Source organism: Gossypium arboreum, chromosome 4 (assembly GCF_025698485.1).
Source record: "Gossypium arboreum isolate Shixiya-1 chromosome 4, ASM2569848v2, whole genome shotgun sequence".
NCBI lineage: Eukaryota > Viridiplantae > Streptophyta > Magnoliopsida > Malvales > Malvaceae > Gossypium > Gossypium arboreum.
The window spans coordinates 101705797-101726965 of NC_069073.1; the positions used below are offsets into that span (position 1 = coordinate 101705797).

Sequence of the window (21169 nt, forward strand, 5' to 3'; positions counted from 1 at the left end):
ATGTACCTAGGATATTTTACGTGTCTGTATTTTGAATTGTCAATGTATTGATGAAATATTTAGAATTAGGTTTGATAATGGTATATAATAGGATTTGGCTTAATTGGTATAAATTTGAATTATTTAATAATTTGTTAAATTTGTGATAAGTGTAAATAATTATTTTAATTAATAACTGTAAACGAACTATACTGACTGGCAATTCCCCGTAATCCTGTTCCGGGAACGGATAAGGGTTAAGGGGTGCTACACCTTCTCTTCCACAATTTCATTTTTTTTCATGAAATAACTTTGAACGTTATGAATTTGCAAACCAAAATCCAAATAATTGACTATCAAATCGACTTGGATCTAAGGTATGTTTTTCTATCTGTTGATTGATACTAATCCATTGTATTGATGGTCGAAAATCGCCGCTTAAAACTCATTAGTTGAACTTAAAGAAAAAAAATTTAATAATCCAGTAAGTTAAATGAAAACTTTCGAATATTTGAATGACCATTTTATAGCATTTTGAAGTTAAATGATCAAAACATAAATTTACTAATAATTTAGTGACTTTAAGTAAAATTTACCCTAATAAATATCTCTCTGTCTCCATCCTCCCGCAAAATTCGGTGGGTATAGAGTTACGAGGAAAATCTGGATTTTTTTAGTAGGCTAATTGCGACCTGCGGAATTCGATTTCTAACGACATCGTTTAGGTGATAAACAGTTACACATTTTACTTACCCTGGGGCTGGCGAGTATAAGACCATAACCCAAGGAGTCTCTAGACTCACTTCCATTACACTCAAATTTCAACTCTCGAAGGCAAATTAGGGTTTTTACGCTTCTTCACAGCGAAAAGGAAACTTTTTAATTTCAAAGAAAGGGGGGACGAAAACCAAGAAAATTGCGAAAAAAAAAAAAGTCTCAATATTGAATCATTTTCTGGTGAAATTTCAGAACCAGGTATTCAGTTTTACACATTCTTTTCTCAAATTTCTTTTCCCTGTTTCCTTGAATTAAATTCTTGTTGGAATGGAAAAGAAATCGGAGGCAGAATCAGAGCCCGGGGTATACGAAATACCGGGAGAGCCAGTTGTGGTTATCAATGGAGTCCCAAAGGAAAACCCAAATTGCATCACCCTTGTCCCGTCAAAATCCAATAAGGAAGACAACGAGCCTCAGAAAGATAAAGGGTGTGGTGAATGGTTGGAAGGCAGAGAAGTCCAGAAACTGTTTGGGGAAAGATATTATCGTGGGAGTGTGATCCAGTTTGACAAGGAAACCGGGTGGTATAGGGTGGAATATGAAGATGGGGATTCTGAGGATCTTGACTGGATTGAACTGGAAGAAGTGCTTTTGCCTGTGGACATTGCAGTTCCTTTGAAAACATTGGCATTGAAGTTGTTGAACAAGGATCAAAAAGATGTGCAGTTGGTGCTTCCAGCCTCTGAAATTCCCAAGCCCAAGCATGTGGGAAGCAACAAAGGAAAGAAGACAAAAGCACGTTGATCTTGATTCTCGAAGCTGGTAGGTGAATTCCTAACTGAGAATGCTATAGTTTTAGTAATTAGTTGATATTGTTTCATGTCTATGTTGTGTGGGAATGTTGTATGTGGATGAAATTAGTGGTTGCAGTATAAGAGAAGCCTATTTCCATTTGTGTAACATTGTCACTGTAGAAATTGACTCTTGCAGTAGTAGAATTTTAGCTTTGATGCCCCAGATTTTTACCTTGATAAATTCATGGAATGCCGTCAACCATGTACATTATATACTGGTTTAATCAGTTATCCAAAGGATTTCTGACTTCACTTCTTTCTATCTCAATGTAGTCCTTTGTATCATCTTATCATGCATGAAACTTGACTTCGTTTATGGTTTGGATCTTTCTACAATTCCTTTTATGGTTGTTCAGTTGCGGATTAACACCCATTTGATAAAAAAAAAAAAAAAGTATCTAAATACAAGTTTATATAATAGTTTTCTTCCAACAAGCTTTCTTCAGGATTCCCGTAGTAGGAGGAATAGGAATTTACGTTTTACGAGTTTTATATTTGGATAATTGGGTCGTTGAGTTGGGTTTAATTTTATGAATATTGGGTTTTTGTTTGGGCTTGGGTATGGATAAGGATTAAATGGGAAAAATAGCATTTTGGGAAGAGATAATGCTATATATTGATAAAATTCTGTCACAATTATACATTGCATAACGTTTGAGTTGAGGAAAATGCTTCTGTAAATAGACTCGTACATATCCCGTTGAAAGCTAACGGGAACATCTCCAAGTCGGAAGAATACCACTTGGATCAATCCCAAAACCCTGTCTAAACCCAACCACACACAGATGTAACTGGTTTCTTGCTTTGGATCCTTTGATCAGCTTTCCCCACTATTTTTGAACTCACACCATACAAATTTCCCCCAAGTTGTATAGTTGGGTATTTGTAATTGGGGGAGCTGAAATACAAGGAAATCAAGGACTGGTGTTCTCATGTATGACTAAACTTTCTCTAAACCTAAGTGTTGTATGATTTACTACTACAAGCGAAACCCACAAAAACAAGATCAATGCTAGTTGTTTTTCTCTCAATCCCACACTTGAGATTTTATAAGAAAATTTTTCATTATCCATACCAACAGATGGATTGATGAAGCAAATAGATAGCAGTTGCAGGACATTTCGAAATTATAGTGTTCCAAAAAATAAAGTTTGATATATTCATAAGTCCCCCAATCAGTAAAACTAAAGTAGCATAACATGTACATCATTTGGTTTGGCTTTTCACTTTAGCTGAAAGTGAGATATTTGACAAAGTCACCATAAGTATTTTTTTAAAATTAATTAGTACATCAAAGTACGAATGATTATCAAGTTGTACCTGTTTTTTTCTTTCTTTATTTATGTTTAGTATGATAATAAGCTTAATCAAATTATAAAGAAAGTCTAATACCCTACCCACAATTATCAATAAATAAATAAAAGTCAAACATTCCATTTCATTAGATGATGTACACCATGCCCCTTTCTCATAAAGCAAGCAACATAAGACCAACAAAAAGGAAAACATAGACAAAACAAGTTTGGGATAATTAATAGCAATGTTTTGTGTCAAAGCAACACTAATATTCCTTATTTAAAAAAAAGTATACACCATTCCCCTTTCTCATGTATTCATGAGTCATTTCATTAGATTTTAATTTCTTTTATATTAATATTATCAAGTTTTAAATAATATTTCAAATAAAAATATGACATTATTTTTTTATCAATATCGAATAAGATTGTTTAGAATTGAATCTAAGCTCTCACACCTCATAACTTAACATTCTTACCACTAAATCAAGAGGTTGTTGGCCATGCTCATCTATATTATTACTTAATAAAATTTTAAATGGTAAACTATCTAGATACTCTCTCATGTTAGTTTAAATATTTAACAAATTTAGCAGTCAATGTTCACACATTCTTTCGATTTAGTTATAGTTTTAAAATTTTGACATATAAAAATTTAGGGAAAAAATAAAATCTCAAAATATATAAAATATATAAAAAAAAGGAAAGAAACTTGCATAAAATATTAAAAATTCAAAACTTATAATAAAAATTTGAAAATATATAGATTATAAAATATTAAAAAAACAAAAATCGTTTCAAATATGTTTTCCTTCCTTCACTTTTTCATCAAATCAAAATTAATTTTATAGTTGTGTGAGCAGTTTAATTTTTAAAAAAAAAATTGTTCATGTGCGTTGTTTTCATATATATAAAAATTTGGGTACCCATGTGTTGTTATTCTTGGGTTTCCCCTGGGACGGATGACGGGGGTGATTGATGGACTGAAGAAGTTGTTGTTGGCGCCAAAAATCATTGAAAATTTGCTCAGAATATGGTATTGTAAAGGTGATTTGGTTGCATTTTAGTTTATTAATAAGGTTTGGGTTGGTTAGTGTGAGTGCCTCACAAATTGTAGTTTTCAGCTTTACTCGTGATTTCAAGATTGATCTGATCCTATGCCTCAACAATAAACTTTATGTATTTTTTTTATAATTATAATAAATTAAAATGTTTGTATACATAATATTCCAATCACCCTCCATGTGAGCCCCAACCAGAAGCATCATCCATTGCCATATAAATTATTGCAGGTGAGATCTGAGCTCCAACTACCAATTTCTGTCTTGCTTTTAATATCGGCAACTATATTTAGTTTACTTTTTTTACATTCAATTTTAAGTTTAAAATGATGCATCATTCAATTTTATGTTATATCAATAGGATTCGTTGGTTTAATGAATATTACTTATTTTTAAAAATAAAATTAAACTTTCCTAATTAAATCGTCTTATCTTTTTAATTTCTACATTATGTTATTGTGCTTGTTATATTTTAAAAGAAGGTATATAAAAAATTTCTTTGCATCGATTATTATCGTTAATGTGTCATGTATTGTTTCAATAGAATAATCTAGTCCATTCTTCAATCTTCATTACTCTATTTTAATTATCAAGAGTTGTAATATTTTAATAAATTGATCTTATACTGTACTCATAAATTATTGTGCAACTTTTTCTAACACTTAAAATCTATAATTTTGCCTACATTTACTCAAAAAGTTCAATGCTAACCAATAATGATAAAATGATAGTTTAAATATCAAAATAGATAAAATCATTCAAAATTTAAAGTGAAAAATTAGTATAATTCAAAAACTAAATCATGAATTAAGCATAAAAAAAAAGTTATTTTGGACAAAAAAAATCTTTATGATTTTTTGTTATGGAAACATGGTCCAAGCAATAAACATTTACAAATAGTTAACTAGAGATAGTAGTTGTAGCTCCCTTCAGACATAATTTGTGCATGTGTGGTTTGTGAGTATTACTTTTCTAATTTTATATTAAAAAAATAGAGATAGTAGTTATTAGTGCATTAATCATTTGATAATTTGTCAATTTATCTCTTGCCATCACTCAAGCTAAGTTACGTCCATCATGTCACTGGTAAAGGATTTAGATATGTTGAACGCGTTAATGCCATGCAAAATGATGCATAAGGGTAGGGGTGTGTCAAAAGTTGGGTCAGATTGATTGAATTGATAAAATTTGCTGGTTTCAATTTTTTCAAGTCAGTTTTAATAATTCAATTGTAGGTGAATTTGAAAGGTTGGGTAAAACAAAAAATTTAGGTTGTTTTCGATTTTGGAAAATCAAAATCGAATCAATACAGTGTTAAAACATTGATATTAGGTTTACTACTGTCTCTCAACTCGTTAATTTTGACACTTGCATCTGGATGTAAGATCACGTTAGGGCCATTCTTGAGAGTAATCAAGTTGAGAAGATGCTGGCAATTCCACTCGCACTAATGGGCTCTCCAGATATGTTGGTATGGCGTTATGAAGGATCGGATGAGTATTCTCCGAAGAGTGGTTACAAGTTGCTGCTTGACCAAGAATTACATTTTGGGATTTCACAGCTATGGCTCTGCCTAATTTACTTACAAAGCTATTTACGAAACTATGGGCTTTACATCTTCCAGGAAAAACCAAAATTTCATTTTGGAGATTTGTACATAATTTTTACCTATATTCGGGAAATTGTCTAGACGTATGATGCATGTTGATAAGTTATGTTCTTTGTGTAAAGAAGATGAAGAATCGGTGGACCATCTTTTAAGATCGTGTGTTGTCTCATAGCAAACACTGGCCTCTTTGAATATAAGGATGTTACTTGCGTCATAATTTCCAGATTATAAACAGTGGTTAGCAACGAGGTTTAATCATCTGGATGATAAGAAAAAGGAGGTTCTTGTGATTGCTTACTGGGCAATCTGGCATGCTCAAGATAGTTTGGTTCATGATGTTATATATTAAGCCAAATATTCAGGAACTGGTGGTGTTCATTAAGAAATATCTCATGGAAATCGAAGCCCTTGAAGAGTTGAGACCTTCCTCATTCGTTTCTAAATAAGAGGTCTGGGTGCCTCCACACCCAAACAGAATACAACTAAACTATGACACTTCTTTTAATGCTAATGCAAATACATTTATATCGGGTGTTTTAGCTAAAAATGAAAAGAGGGGAATTATGGTTGCTTGCACTTACTCGTATTTTGGCATTGTAGATGCTTTTATAGCTAAAGCACAAGCATGCTAACAGACGGTGATCTTTGCTCAAGATCTCATGTTTAGATCGATTCATGTGGAAGGAGATTCGCCCACAGTCACGAAGAAATTAAACAATGCAAAATCTGACAAATCAGTTTTGGGTCCGATTATTCAAGACGTTAAGGGAAAGATGTGGGGTTTCAATAGTGTTACTTTTGGCTTTGTCGGCAGATCGGCAAATGCAGCAGTTCATGTTCTTGCGAGAAGTGGGCGTCGTCTTCCAGCACCATAATACTGGATTAAAAAAGCTCCTTCGGAGGTGGAGCGCGCGACGATTCTGAATTGGTAGAAATGGGTGTCATGGAGCTCCGGAGGGTAGTATTCACTGGCTTCGGCTTTGGGTTTTGGAGACTTTAGTATCTTTCACTCCAAAAGGCTTCCAAGGTAAGATTTTTCTGCGTTTTTTCTTCACTGGTATTTCATGCAGCTCCTAGATGGGGTCGTGTTTGTAGGAAGATTTGTTAGGTTCTGGCTTCATTTGTTGGCTCATATTTAGGGGAAAAGAATTTCTGGTTGATTAGGGTTTTTTTTGTTTGTTTTGTTGGCTCATGGAATGCTTCAATTCTGAGACTATGTCTTTTTCTCTTTATTTATTTAATGAAGGCTAGCTTTCACTCAATATTAAATCTATATATATCTATATATTAGAAGTAGAAGCGAAAAATAACAAAACAATCTTGCATCAGACTACTTGTGTTTTTGTAGTTGGATCTCCAAGTTTTTGGAATGCTCCAAATTCCACTTGACCATCCAAATCTGGATTAATACCGGCAAAAAAATCTCTGAACAGGGTTCTAGTGTCACGGGACTAGACCTTTCGTTTTGCAATCTGTGCGGCCTTAGACGATCCGCTCGTCCAAACTCGCCTAAGTCAGCCTTTACACCCAACAATGAGGATTCCTTAAGAATTCTTTTAAGGTACCAATTTGTATAACGGAAGTGATTGTGCCAAAAGAAGCAACTAAAAGAACAACAGAAAGGGACGCTCGCAAAGTATTTGAGTAAATGTTCTCTGTTCTTTTATTCACAAAGAATAATGAAACAATGTAATAGAGTGATTATAAATGAGGGGGAGGCTCTCTATTTATAGTTAAGCTCCCCCAAAACCAACGATCAAGATACATTTACATTGAAGGGCGAGATTAACCATATCTCATGATTTAAAGGATTTAAAAGATATGCCATCAAATCCTATCTAATCTTTACAAGATATGATTCCTTCTATCTTCTAAGATTGGTTACCAAATTAGCCTAAGTTGCCATATCTTCGCTATCGGGCCAATCAGGCATTAATTTGACAGGCTTTCCCAACAATTCCTTGAATTGGGCAAGCTCTCGTGGGCCAAATGATCTCATCTAAACAATAGACCTCCATCTGATGCATTTGGTGCGATGGTCACAGGCTTTGAACTCTGACCCGTGACACTAGCACTATGCCAAATGTGTCCGAAGAAGAAAAGTAAGGCAAATGAAGCATGCCCAAAAGTAAACCAATCCATTGGACTGCTACGAAAAACACCAATATATTTTAAAGTAGCACAATCTAATTCAAAAATTTCACCCAATTGAGCATGTCTAGCATATTTTTTCACAGTAGAAATATCACTATAACTCATCCATTGAGTTCGCCGCCATAGAAATCTACAGTTACACCTATTTGTTCGACACTATATTTTGATTCTGCCATTCTAAAAGGGACATCTGCTATAACAATTTCGTCTACATCTACCAAAACAGAGTTTGGAAAAACTTTTGAAATGATGATAATACTTTTAATTTTTCATTATGTTACTAAATTCACATTTAAAAATAATTAAAATTAAAACTATTAATTTAAAAAGAAATTGCATTCCTATAATGTATTGGAAATTGGAATATATGATGAACTGACTTGTAGTCCAAAAAAAAAATGCATGGTTTAATCTGCTTTTGTAGTCAATATTTGGAATAAGCGATAGTTTATTTGTGGTTAATTTATATATATATATATATATATATATAGACAAAAAATTTGAGAAACTGTGCTGAATTTCTAAAAATTTCTCAATCTACACTGTTTTTGAAGAGAGAAAGGAAAACGCGTCCTATATGGTGCGTTTTTACTGATGTAATTTTTTTTCTTTGCAGTTGGAAATTAAATGTTTGTAGATTTATTTTTATCTATGTTTGAGATAGACATGGTTACAGTTTTAAGGAATGTTCGAATTTACAGTAGTGCTATGGAGCTAGGTAACCTACAAATTTAATCTACCGTATGAGTATGGAGCTATCACTCGGGAAGTCAGATCGCGTTGCAACTCAAGGTCCCAGTTAATAGTGATTATGTGGTCTAGGGTTGAAGTGTAACTAGGGTTTCAAGTTTACAAATGTTATGTTGTCAAAGGATGGAGCATAAATAGGGTCGTAGTTGACGATGGTTATAAAGGCACGACAACAAGTTTCTCATTAGAAGAGGATGCTTTATAAAACTCAAACATAAATACAAGGAAGAAAAACGTAATAGTGTTTTAGTACAATCTTGTACCAACATAACTAATTTTATGTTAAAGCATATAAATTTGAAACCATATATATTTGAAAATTTTTCAATGCAAAATAAAATAAAATGTTTTAGTATGCTAAACTTGAATTGTTAATTAACTTAGTTAGGTCCCCAAAATTATTATTATAGAAAGTTTTTAATTTGCTTAACTTTCTTTATATATATATATTTGAAATTTTAGAATTTATATATATAAAATCATTATTCGAATTATTCAAGTTATTGAATTGTAAAATTCAACTCAATTCTTTGTTTTCTAAAAATATTGTACTTAACAAATGGACGGAGAAAAACTTACATGAAAAAGTAACATAAATAATTGTAAATTTCAAACTCACAACTTGATTGTGTACAAATCAAACCAATTTAATAAGATTGTTCCGTACATTGTAAATAAGTGTACATTTTGGCTATAAAACAAAGTATATAAAAAATTACAAAGTAACGTGATTATGGGCATCCCAAATGTGTGCCACAACCGGGTGGGCGTTGGGCACGCCTAGGGTTCCGTCGCACTATTTGGTTTGACGACTCTTCGTCGACTTCGACTTCACCTTGACATGCATGTTAAGGTTGATTGCTGACTTCGTCTCTTTCCTTTATGGTTGATTGCGATCGTGTCCTAGCCACCTATCGTGGATGACCCCGGGTGTCTGCGATTGTAAGGAAGACCCACCTAGATAGAACATTAATGCTGGGGGTGTTTGCGACACTATTGACGGGCCACTATACGGTGTCACATTGCCCGGCTGTGGATAGAATGTGGGAATTAAAGGTGATACTGAATGAGTCAGTGTTGTTGGAAGGATCGACATGTAATATGACATAGTGGGTGGTGGTTGTGCATAATATATCCTTGGAGAATGTGTTAATGTAGGGAATGATGAGGTGTGTTGTGGTGGTTGTGTAAAATAAACCAGAACTGAGGTGATGATGCGGGGAATGATTGTGCGTATTGTGATGGTTGTGACAAAAAAACTAGGTTAGAAGTAAAAATAAATGAACCACACTGACCTAGAGTTTGTACGACAACCGGGTCCTCCGATGTAGATGGAACAGATTTCAATCCCGCCGTCTCTCCATCTCCCGACCTAGGATTGATAGGCTCTTATCTTGGCCTCCTACAACAACTTGCCTACTCCTCCCTGAAGCCAGCAGTAGATATGGCTTGCTATTATGCCTAAACCAATCCATGTAATTTAAATACGTCGTTAACTCCAGTGTGAGAAATTGTTCACGTGTTGTCAAGAAATTGTACCTACACTCATATATCTCGATATACTTTTTTGTGAAATGTTGAACAATCTTCCTCGAGTCTCCCCCCGCAAGTCGATCTTGTACAAGTCATCGAGATCCTGGGGTGGTGGCAGAATACGTTGGATACACTCGAACTGTCGCATGGCTTAGTCAGATTCGCGCATCTTGACAGTTGCAAAAACGACCAATGGCACTTTAATTTGTCAGATGTTGCGATTGGCTAAAAATTCGATTGGGACGCATTCTTAAATCATCAAATCCGCATATGGAATCCATACAAATCACATTACGAATTTATAATTTTTAGCACATGCTTAATATTTAATTTCAAGTGCTAAAATGCATATTATTTAACTTTGAAATTCATAAACTAACCTTATCTTAGGTTTCTTGGTCTAGAGCCAATCGGATATCCTCGAGCTTGGTTGGTATACCATTGTGTCTTGCGAGGTTGTTCCACCTATTCAAATAATATGTTATTTCAAAATTGCAACAATGAAAAATAAAAATCGTAATGATATTGTGGAATTAATTTTACCATATGACGAGTGGGAATTTGTAAGGGAGTTCCACTCAGGAGCGTAAAAATGGTAATCGATACCATGCCCACGATTGGAGAAGGAGTATGCAACCACTGATTTTAGCTTTATCCAGTATCGTCGCTCGACACATTTCTTGGTACAATGTTGTCAACACAGTTGATCCCAACTAAGTTGTCCTAATTCTTTCAAGTCGGTTAATAGTAGTAGCCATCTTAAATGTACTAGATTGCAAGATTCGTCTGGCATTAGCAGACCCTCGATCAACCTCAAGATAAATGCATCATGAATTGTTCCTTTTCAACGTTGCTAGCTGAAGCCTCAATAGTTTAAAAGTTGTCCTCCAACCATCTTATCTCAATCCAACTACCCTTAAACTTGTTCGACACCTGCCTTAGTAGTTACACGCATGTTGCACTCCAATCGAAATTAATAACTAACCTTGTAACAACATCCTCATCGATAGGTAGACCAAGTTGTAAACTGAAGTCCTCAAGTATAATTGGACACTCACCGTAGGGAAAATGGAACATGTGCATCTACAGTCTCCATCTCTCGACCAAATTACTAATAAGTGGAGGATCCAATTTAGTCCCCCCGAGCATACGAGTCACGTATAAAAAGCCTATATCTCACAAGTATCCATGAATGACCTCCGGTGCACCTTCGCTTAATTTTTTTATGTACGTCTTCAAAATCCGATCTTCGGGCTAAATATATAAACATAAAAAAATAATAATCTAAACAACATAACAATTAACTATTTTAACAAGCTTTTATTTTAGTGTTTTTTAGATCATTTATATTATATTTTTTAAAAATATTTTTAAATAAAAATTAATCTAAAAAATTAAATATGGGCAGGTCAAGTTGAACCCGAGTTTACTTTTCATAAATTGGGTCAAGCTTGGACAAAAAAATACGTCCATTTTTAGGATTAGACCTAAGCTTAAAAAATTGATCTAGTTACATTACATGAACCTAACACGAACCCAACTTGATCTAACTCATGAACACTTCTACCCCTGTTCATGTCTTAGCCTTTACCAACCTAACCAAGATTTGAATGGTCATAAAATAAGTTAAAATATGCTCCAACTCCCTGACCTATTAGCACATTTAAAATTTAGTCCTCAAATTTCAAAAATTTAGTTTATTCATTAAAATTCTTCTGTTAATAATAAAAATTTCATTGAGTAATCACATAACAAAACAAAACAATAACATTATAATAATAAGAATTTAATAAAATAATATTAATATTAATAATTCTAAATTGAAAAAGATAATAAAATTTTTCCTACTCAAATAATAACAAAATAAGACGTTGAAAGTAATACTTTTTTTAGACAAAATGAATAATTTAACTATTAATTTGAATTAAAAAATAAAATTTGATTTTAATTTTGGTGGTACTATCCTCGTTAGTTGCGCCAAAGCATAAAATAACAAAAAAAAAAATAGAACCAGAAGAATTAACGTCTTCATCATAAATATTCGTTTGTAGTTTTGCTTAACTTTTTGTAATTACAAAAACCGCTCGAATAGCATCTTCACGAGTTGTCTCAACACCCAAGCTTTCCCATCAGGGGGAGGTACCTTCTCCTTTCTTTCTTCTACTTTTCCACCACAAAAACCCTCAAAAGGAAAGCTCTTATCATCAACATGCTGGATTTTAACTCTCACTTTCATCTCTCAATGGACTGGGATTGGTTGTTTGAGTTCCTAAAAGGCATGGTGAAGCCAGTGGCTGCCCTTACCGTCGTCCTCTTAGCCGTGCTCTTGTCTTTCATGCAAAACCTGGGCTTGGAAAAAGAGATGATTTATTCCATTTTCAGAGCTTTTCTTCAGCTTTCTATTATTGGGTTTGTTCTTCAGTTCATATTTAACCAGGACAACAGTGGCTGGATCGTTCTTGCCTACCTTTTCATGGTTTGTCTTTTAACTTTTAGATCATGGTAATCTCTTTTTGACTTACAGCAAGTCAATTCAATTTTTAGGGTACTGTCAAGCGTGAGATTTGAATGTTAAATTTACTGCCTTTGCCTTGCTTTATTGATCATATTACGAAATCTGCAGAATTCTTGGTTTGCTGACTGCCTTTCTTTTGGGATTTGAACATTAGATAGTATGCTTATGGGGTGTTTCTATCACATCAAAATGCTTATTTCCTATTTCAAATTGGTTACAGAGTTTTATGTATACAGTTTAGTTTGTCTGATATGACCCAAAACAGAATAATCCAAATGTCTGGGATTTCAGGTTCAAGTCTCTTTCTGAGTAAATTCTTGATTGCTTCTAAATTGCACCATCAATATTAGGAGTTTGGATAGTTTCTTCAAGTTTTGACTCTGTCAAAATCTCAAAAGTCCACGCTAAGGGGTGCTTGGAAACATGGATTTCAGGTTTCAGTTGCTGGATATACAGCAGGGCAACGTGCCAAACATGTGCCCCGAGGGAAGTATGTTGCTGGAGTATCTATCCTGGCTGGCACAACACTCACCATGTTTGTTCTTGTTGTACTCAATGTTTTCCCTTTCACTCCGAGATACATTATCCCCGTCGCCGGTATGATGGTCGGAAATGCTATGACAGTAACCGGAGTCACCATGAAAAGGCTTCGAGATGATATCAAGTTACAAATGAGCCTTGTAAGTTCTAAAAACCTGTCAATGGTTGTTTTCCAAGTACTCTGTTAACGAGTTTGCATCACTTTCCACAGGTGGAGACTGCTTTGGCGCTCGGGGCAACTCCACGTCAAGCGACACTAGAACAAGTGAAAAGGGCTCTGGTGATTTCGCTCTCTCCGGTGTTGGACAATGCCAAAACGGTGGGTCTTATCTCACTTCCAGGGGCAATGACGGGCCTCATAATGGGAGGCGCTTCGCCATTAGAGGCAATTCAACTGCAGATTGTTGTGATGAACATGCTAATTGGAGCCTCTACAGTTAGCAGCATCATGTCAACTTACCTCTGTTGGCCTGCTTTCTTCACTAAAGCATACCAGTTGGAGACAAAAGTGTTCTCTTCAGATTGATAAGTTTCGATTTTCAATAATTCTCACTTCTCTTTTGCTATGAGAAGTTGTAAAATATATGTAACCTACATGTTTTTCTTATTTGATATGATTAAATTTCGGAAGCACCGGTTTTTGTTACAACCAAGATTAAGACTAAACTACTAAAACTGAATCTATTAATGGTAAGTGGTGCAAACAATCAAGAACAGAGTTGCATGCTTACTTGCTGGTAAAGTTTCTACGGTGTTCACTGGTTTATCTCTACATATTGTCGTAAACAAGGGAAAGAACCAAAGATGCCTCTGAAAAGTCCCACATCGTCCATGTGGTGGCCATATGTGGAACTTGTTTCATCTCCATAATACTGGCTGTCGGAATCTTCATCTTCACAAAATAGATTGTAAGACCAAGGGTTATAATAATCACAGTCAGGCTGACCAAATTCACCCTCACAGTAACTGGTATAACTTCGGTGCTGGTCTTCACTTTGGTTCGAGTCTTCGTGTTTTGTCCTTGCCCTGGTGTCATTGCATCCATCATCATCATCATCTGTAGCGTACTTACAAGAGGAGATCGTCTCCCCAGTAGCCCCTAAAGCAATTATGAAAAATAAAATAGAATAAAATAAATAAAAATAAAGAACACATAAATTTTACGTGGAAACCCTTTCGGGAAAAAAAACCACGGGCAGAGGAGAAGAAAATTCACTATGTCGAAAAATTTTTTACTCAAAATACAAGAGGAATAGACTATGTCTATTTATAGGCTTGCAAAGCCATATTCTAGTAGGATTGAAACACCTTATCCTAATCAATATAAAATAGATGGAGTTTAATAAGGTTTAAAAACCTTATTCTAAAATAAAATAAAAGAAGTCTAGTTCTATATGGATTTTACTTTTATTTTATTTTCCATCGTATTTTATTTAAATAAGAATTTGGGTCACTTAATTCTAACAATCTCCACCTTGACACAAATTCTCAATGAACAAGTTCTTCATCGCGAACTTTCAATAAACAAGTTCTTCACCTCTTCCAAAAACCCTTAAGGGTTTAACTTCAACAATGAACACCAACCAAGTCTAAGCAATGCTCAAACTTGGTTATAGGAAGTGACTTAGTCATCATATCTGCAGGATTTTCATGAGTGCTAATTTTGCTCACAACAATATCACCACGAGCAATAATATCACGAACAAAATGATACCGAATATCAATGTGTTTTGTTCTCTCATGAAACATTTGATCTTTTGTAAGAAAGATGGCACTCTGACGTCACAAAATATTGTGCTGATTTGAAGGTCTTCATTGAGTTCACTAAATAGTCCTTCAACCAAATAGCTTCTTTACAAGCCTCGATGAATCGCCATGTACTCGACGATTGGTAGACAAAGCGATTGTAGTTTGCAAAGTGGCTTTCCAACTAATTGCACAACCTCCGATTGTAAAGACGTAACTCGTGAGAGATCTTCTTCTATCAAGGTCTCCAGCAAAATCAGCATCAACATACCCTATAACTCCATCTTTAGTTCTTCCAAACTGTAAGCAAACATTAGTAGTGCCTCGTAAGTATCTTAAAATCCATTGAAGCGCTTTTGTTGTTCTTACCGAGATTCGCCATGTATCGCTAAGCTGACTTGACCGCATATGATAAATCGGGACGTGAACAAACCATAGCATACATGAGAGATCCTCTGCACTAGAGTATGGAACATGTGACATGTACTCAATCTCATTATCGATTGAGGAGATAAGGCCGATGAAAGTGCGAAATGGAACGCTAAAGGAGTACTAACGGGCTTAGCACTCTGCATATTGAACACGCAAAGAACTTTCTCAATGTACCCTTCCGACTTAGGTACAATTTACTTGCTTTTCTATCTCGAGAATCTCCATACCAAGTATCTTCTTTGCTGGTCCTAAATCTTTCATCTCAAATTCTTCACTTAGTTGGGCTTTAACCTTTCTTATCTCTCTTTTATCTTTTCTTGCTATCAACATGTCATCAACATAAAGAAGTAGATACACAAAAGAACCATCAACATTTTTCTTAAAATAGACACAAGCATCAAAACTACTTCTTTTGAAATCATGAGAAGTCATAAAGGAATCAAACCTCTTATACCTTTGTCTTGGTGATTGTTTCAAACCGTAAAGGGACTTTTTGACAAGCAAACATAGTCCTCTTTTTCGAGACTATAAAACCTTACGGTTGTTGCATGTAAATATCTTCCTCAAGTTCTCCATGCAAAAATGCGGTTTTACATCTAAGCGCTCAAGCTCCAAATCATGCATGGCCACAATACCAAGCAAAGCTCGAATCGAACTATGCTTAACAACCGGAGAGAACACATCTGTGAAGTCCACTCACGAAATTTGATTGTAACCCTTTGCAACAAGCCTTGCTTTATATCGGGTTCTTCAACTCTGAGTCCTTCTTTCTTTTTAAACACCCATTTACAACGAACAGACCTTTTTACCTTTAGGAAGTTTTACAAGATCCCATGTTACATTTTTTGTGGAGTGATTCCATCTCCTCTTGCATAGCAAACATCCACTTTTACGAGTCTTCACACTAATCGCCTCGGAATAATTAAATGGCTCTTGATTCGCATCTATATCTTCACCACATTTAAAGCATAAGCAACTAGATCAACCTCGGCATACTTCTTTGGAGGTTTAATTTCTCTTCTTGTCCTGTTTTTGGCGATAGAGTATTGCGGTGAAGAAGCAACTTTATTCTCAATTTTGTCTTGGCTTGAGGAGTTGATTACGTATTGTCGATGCTCCACGCTTTTGGTTTTCTTTATTGGAAGAGTCTTTAAGAGATAAGTTAGGTAGCATAGCGGTTTCATCAAAAACAACATCTCTGCTAATCACAACTTTTCTATTTTCAGGACACCATAACTTATAGCCTTTTACACCGGTTTATAACCAAGAAAACGCATTTAATGGATCTCGGTTCCAATTTTCCATTATCAACATGAGCATCGCAGACACCCAAAAATCTTTAAATCGAATAATTAGCGGGATTACGGACCATACCTCTTGTGGAGTCTTTTCTCAATGGCAGCGGATGGAGATCGGTTGATCAAAAACATGCGAGAGAGGCATACGCCCAAAATGACTTGATAAGTTGCCATTTGACAACATACATCGAACCTTCTCCATGATCGTTCTGTTCATTCGTTACGCAACGCCGTTTTTTGTGGAGTATGACGAACGTCAAGTGTCTCATGATCCTTCGACTTGCACAATCTATTAAACTCATCGAAGCGAACTCTAAGCCATTATGCATGCGGAGGTATTTTATCATTTTCCGTCATTTTTCAATCATAATTTTCCAAGACTTAAATGTGGAAAACACATCGCTTTTACGCTTGGGAAGAACGCCCAAACTTTTACGGAAAAATCATCAATAAAGGTTAGCATATAATTAGCTCCACCTCTCGAAGGCACTCTGGGCCCCCAGCGGATCGAATGGATATACTCCAACGTTTCCTTCGTGTTATGGATTCCTCTAGTGAATCGAACTCTCTTTGCTTCCCAAAAACACGGTGCTCACGAAATTCGGTTTGCAAATTCCTTGCCCATTAAGAAGTCCTCTTTTGCTTAATTACGCCATGCCATTCTCACTCATATGCCCTAGGCGCATATGCCAAAGTTTAGTAATATCATCATCGACAAGGAAGAGGAAGCGACAATTGCATCACCGATATGATGAGAACCACAGTAAAACATATAACTTGGCAATCTTTCTTTGCCCTTTCATCACAACAAGGGACCCTTTGAAATCTTTAAAACCCCACTTTCAATTGTGTGTATCTGTACCCTTTTGAATCAAGAGTACTCAACGAAATTAAATTTCTTTTCAATTCGGAACATGCCGCACGTCACTAAGTGTTCGACAACTCCATCAAACATCTTAACTTTAATTGTTCCAACACTGCGATTTTACATGAAGCATTATTTCCCATCAAAACAACACCTTGAGATCTTGTTTCATAAGTTGTAAACCAATCCGATTGGGACTCATGTGGAAGGTACAGACTGAATCAAGTATCCACTCCTCGCTTACTTTAGAATCATTGTGAAGCAACTAGAAGTTCACCATTCTTTGTAGTCTTCTACAACATCGACTTCATAGAATTTTTCATTTGTTTTCCTTTTGATTCATGACCTCCTTTTAATCTTATTTTGTAGCTTATAGCTTTTCAGTTTAATGTGCCCTTTCTTCTTGCGAAGTTACAAGTTTTACCTCTGTTTGAAGATTTCGATCTACCCTTAGATTTACCACGAGGATTCCGTTCTGTGTTCTACCACGATCATCATCAACATTCGGTCTTGTCTCCCACGAACAATGAGACCCTCTCCACGAGAGTTGGGTTTAACCACAAGATGCTTCATCTTATCATACGAGGTTAAAGAATCATAAACCTCATCAAGCTGTGAGAGACTCATGGCTATATAAAATCGTGTCTCTAAAGGTTGAATAAGGCGGGAACAACGAACAAAGTAGAATCAACCCTAGATCTTCCTTATCATCTTGAACCTCCATGGCCTCCAAGTTTGAGAGAATTTCTTTAAACATTGTTAAGTGTTCGTGTACTGACGCACCTTCCTCCAAGCGATGAGCATAAAGACGCCGCTTCATATGCAACTTGCTTGTTAGAGTTTTCGACATACATATTTGTTCTAGCCTCTTCCATAATGCGTGGCGGTTTTCTCTTTCATCACATCCGCAAAATTTCGTTGGACAAATGCAGATGTAATTGTGTTAATGCCTTTCGATCCTTACGCTTCTTCTCTTCATCTGTTAATGTCGAAGGCATCTTATCTATCCTAGCAGGGCATCCTCTAGATCCATCTGCAAGAAGCGCTTGCATCTTAATTTGCCACAACATAAATCGGTGTTAAGATCCAACAATGAATTTCATACTTCAAAGACGCCATTACCGTGATCGAGATGAATAACCGGAAGCTCGATACCAATTTATGAAAAATAAAATAGAATAAAATAAATAAAAATAAAGAACACATAAATTTTACGTGGAAACCCTTTAGGAAAAAAAACCACAGGCAAGAGGAGAAGAAAATTCACTATGTCGAAAAATTTTTACTCAAAATACAAGAGGAATAGACTATGTCTATTTATAGGCTTGCAAAGCCATATTCTAGTAGGATTGAAACACCTTATCCTAATCAATATAAAATAGATAGAGTTTAATAAGGTTTAAAAACCTTATTCTAAAATAAAATAAAAGAAGTCTAGTTCTATATGGATTTTACTTTTATTTTATTTTCCATCGTATTTTATTTAAATAAGAATTTGGGTCACTTAATTCTAACAGCAATAATCATATTCAGAAAGCTTCCCATGCTGTACCTCATAAGCTGTCTCTTGTGGTAGATCGGGAACGGGATAAAGGTGGGGCATATGGAACAAGGAAGCCGATTCTTCACCGGTACCAGTAATACCATTTTTGCTATTAAACCAAGAACTGTAATTACCAATGACTTGTGCTTCTGAAATGTCAAAACTCGAGTGGTTCATGGGTACGAAAGGATTTACAGTCCTTCCAAAAATGGAGAGTGTAAGAGACAGAAGCGGTTCTGTTTGAAAATAAAGCAAAAAGAAGAAAGTGAGAGGTTGCACAATGTATGATAATGAACACTATCTTTAAAACTGGAGGGAGATTGAGATTCGCCATGGTAAAGCTTTGTTGAATCGAACCAAATTTTTTAAGAAAGATGAGAGTCGGTTCATCACTCACCAGAGCATCTTATGCAAAACTTATCCATCACCAAAATGCAGAGACTTTGCTAGGATATATTCTCTGCTACTCAAACAACACAAATATTGAACTGAAAAAAAAAAAGAAGAAAAAGAGGAAGAAAGAAGGGAAAATCATTCTCCAGGCTCTGAATGATTTCTGACGTAAATAAAACTAAATTCCATGTAAGAACAAAATTTGGTCTGTCAAATTTGGTAGTAATATGTTGCCATCACAACAGAAAAAAAAAGGAAATGGAGATGCGGGGGATCGAACCCCGTGCCTCTCGCATGCAAAGCGAGCGCTTTACCATTTGAGCTACATCCCCTTTGCTTTGAGGAGCTAGAACTATAATAATAATACTATATTAAGGAAATACATTCTGGAAGAATGTGACAGCCACCCGGTTTAGGTGATGCTGGAACAAAATGCTATAAAAATGAAGGAGATAAAGTATTTGGTTGCTTTTGCCATTTTCATATCCTACACATTACATGGCCAGCAACACTAAAAAGACAAGCAGTCCACACGAGATAGAATAGGATAGAATGCAATCATGTGGTGCGCATATCTACCGTACTGTTTGTGTACATTACAATGAAATGGAGAAAAGTGAACGCCAATATATATATATGCGCCAAAGGTTTATGCACAAGTGTGAATTTTAAAATTTAGTCCTAATTCTTTGTATATTTTTTTTCAAATTCAATAATGTTGATTTAATTGTTAACATGGTCTATTTTTGTGGATATTGACAATGACATTGTAAGTCAAGTGAAAGTGTTGAGGTGTATATAGAGTTAACGAGGTGGTGTCGATTTTCAAGTGAACAATTTCATGCAAATCATGTGTAGATAATGTTTTTAATTATCAGATCAAAAGTGAGTAAAACGAAGTTTTGTCAACCCTTGATGGTGTTAGATGATAAATTCCCTTAGAATTTTGTATTGCTTGAATTAGTTACCACCAAAAATGGAAATGTAGAGAAGAAATCATTTGGCTTCATGTTTATGTTTTTCCTCCTTGATACAAATTTTGATATTTGGGAAAGAAAGGAAGATCTCAATAAATAAAGAGAAGACTTATCAATGGATGAACATAATATATTTTGCTTCTAGAAGAAGAAAAAATAATTGAGGAAGAAGGAATATATTTATTCCTAGCCATTTTCATTTTCTCTTGATATCAACTGAAGGAGAAGGGGAAGAGATTTCTAATTATTTGTTCTCATTTAGGAATTAGGAAGAAGTATTTTGTTTTAGTATTTTTGAATTAATAATTATTAATTTTGTTCACATTTATCTTAAGAAAGAAGAGAAGCTTTCTGAATCTTAAAAATATCTGTTCGTCATCCAACAGAGTAACAAAAGAGGTAACATTTGCAAAACAAAAGTGTGCACTAAAGAAAAAAAAAGAAGAAAAATGGAAAAAGTAGCTATTACAAGACTTTCAAAATAGTGTAGGTATTAAGTTTGTTATTTACTATTTTTATTATTGGAAAAATTAAATCATGTACCATATTTTAGTGTTTCAACTTTCTTTATTATTGGTACAATTAGTAAATCGTTGGGTTGTGTTTAGAGCAATTAGTAAACGGTGGAGGTGCAGAGGTTTCAATCTTATTATAAGTGTGTGAAATACATGGGTAGTTTAGAGAAATGTGGGTAGCTATTTATGGTTTAACTGTATGGTTTAATCATATGGAGCTTATCCAATGGCCTAACCTGTATCTCTAACATATGGTATTATAAGTGAACACTTGCCCGGCATGTTTAGAAAAGTGATTGTAATCAATCTACCTGTCAAAATCCGTTTAAACAATGAGATAGTTTAGACAAAATACGAGACTCGAAAAATGGGTTAGGGTAAAACTTATAGCCT

At 34.9% G+C, this 21169-nt stretch overlaps 2 protein-coding genes and 1 non-coding gene across 3 annotated transcripts; 2 read left to right on the plus strand and 1 right to left on the minus strand.

The window, feature by feature from the left end:
- The first annotated feature begins 579 nt into the window (after positions 1–579).
- LOC108458390 (dirigent protein 17-like) lies at positions 580–1790 on the plus strand. The gene has a single exon (XM_017757764.2). It carries the CDS (start codon positions 1024–1026, stop codon positions 1498–1500), a length of 477 nt encoding a protein of 158 aa, XP_017613253.1. The 5' UTR covers positions 580–1023; the 3' UTR covers positions 1501–1790.
- A 10184-nt stretch (positions 1791–11974) lies between these two features.
- On the plus strand, positions 11975–13637 carry LOC108459643 (protein ALUMINUM SENSITIVE 3). The gene is made up of 3 exons (XM_017759044.2): positions 11975–12428; positions 12902–13147; positions 13219–13637. Exons 1-3 carry the CDS (start codon positions 12162–12164, stop codon positions 13531–13533), a joined length of 828 nt encoding a protein of 275 aa, XP_017614533.1. The 5' UTR covers positions 11975–12161; the 3' UTR covers positions 13534–13637.
- A 5906-nt stretch (positions 13638–19543) lies between these two features.
- TRNAA-UGC (transfer RNA alanine (anticodon UGC)) lies at positions 19544–19616 on the minus strand. Its single transcript has one exon. It is a non-coding gene; the product is annotated as a tRNA-Ala (tRNA).
- Between the last annotated feature and the right edge of the window lie 1553 nt (positions 19617–21169).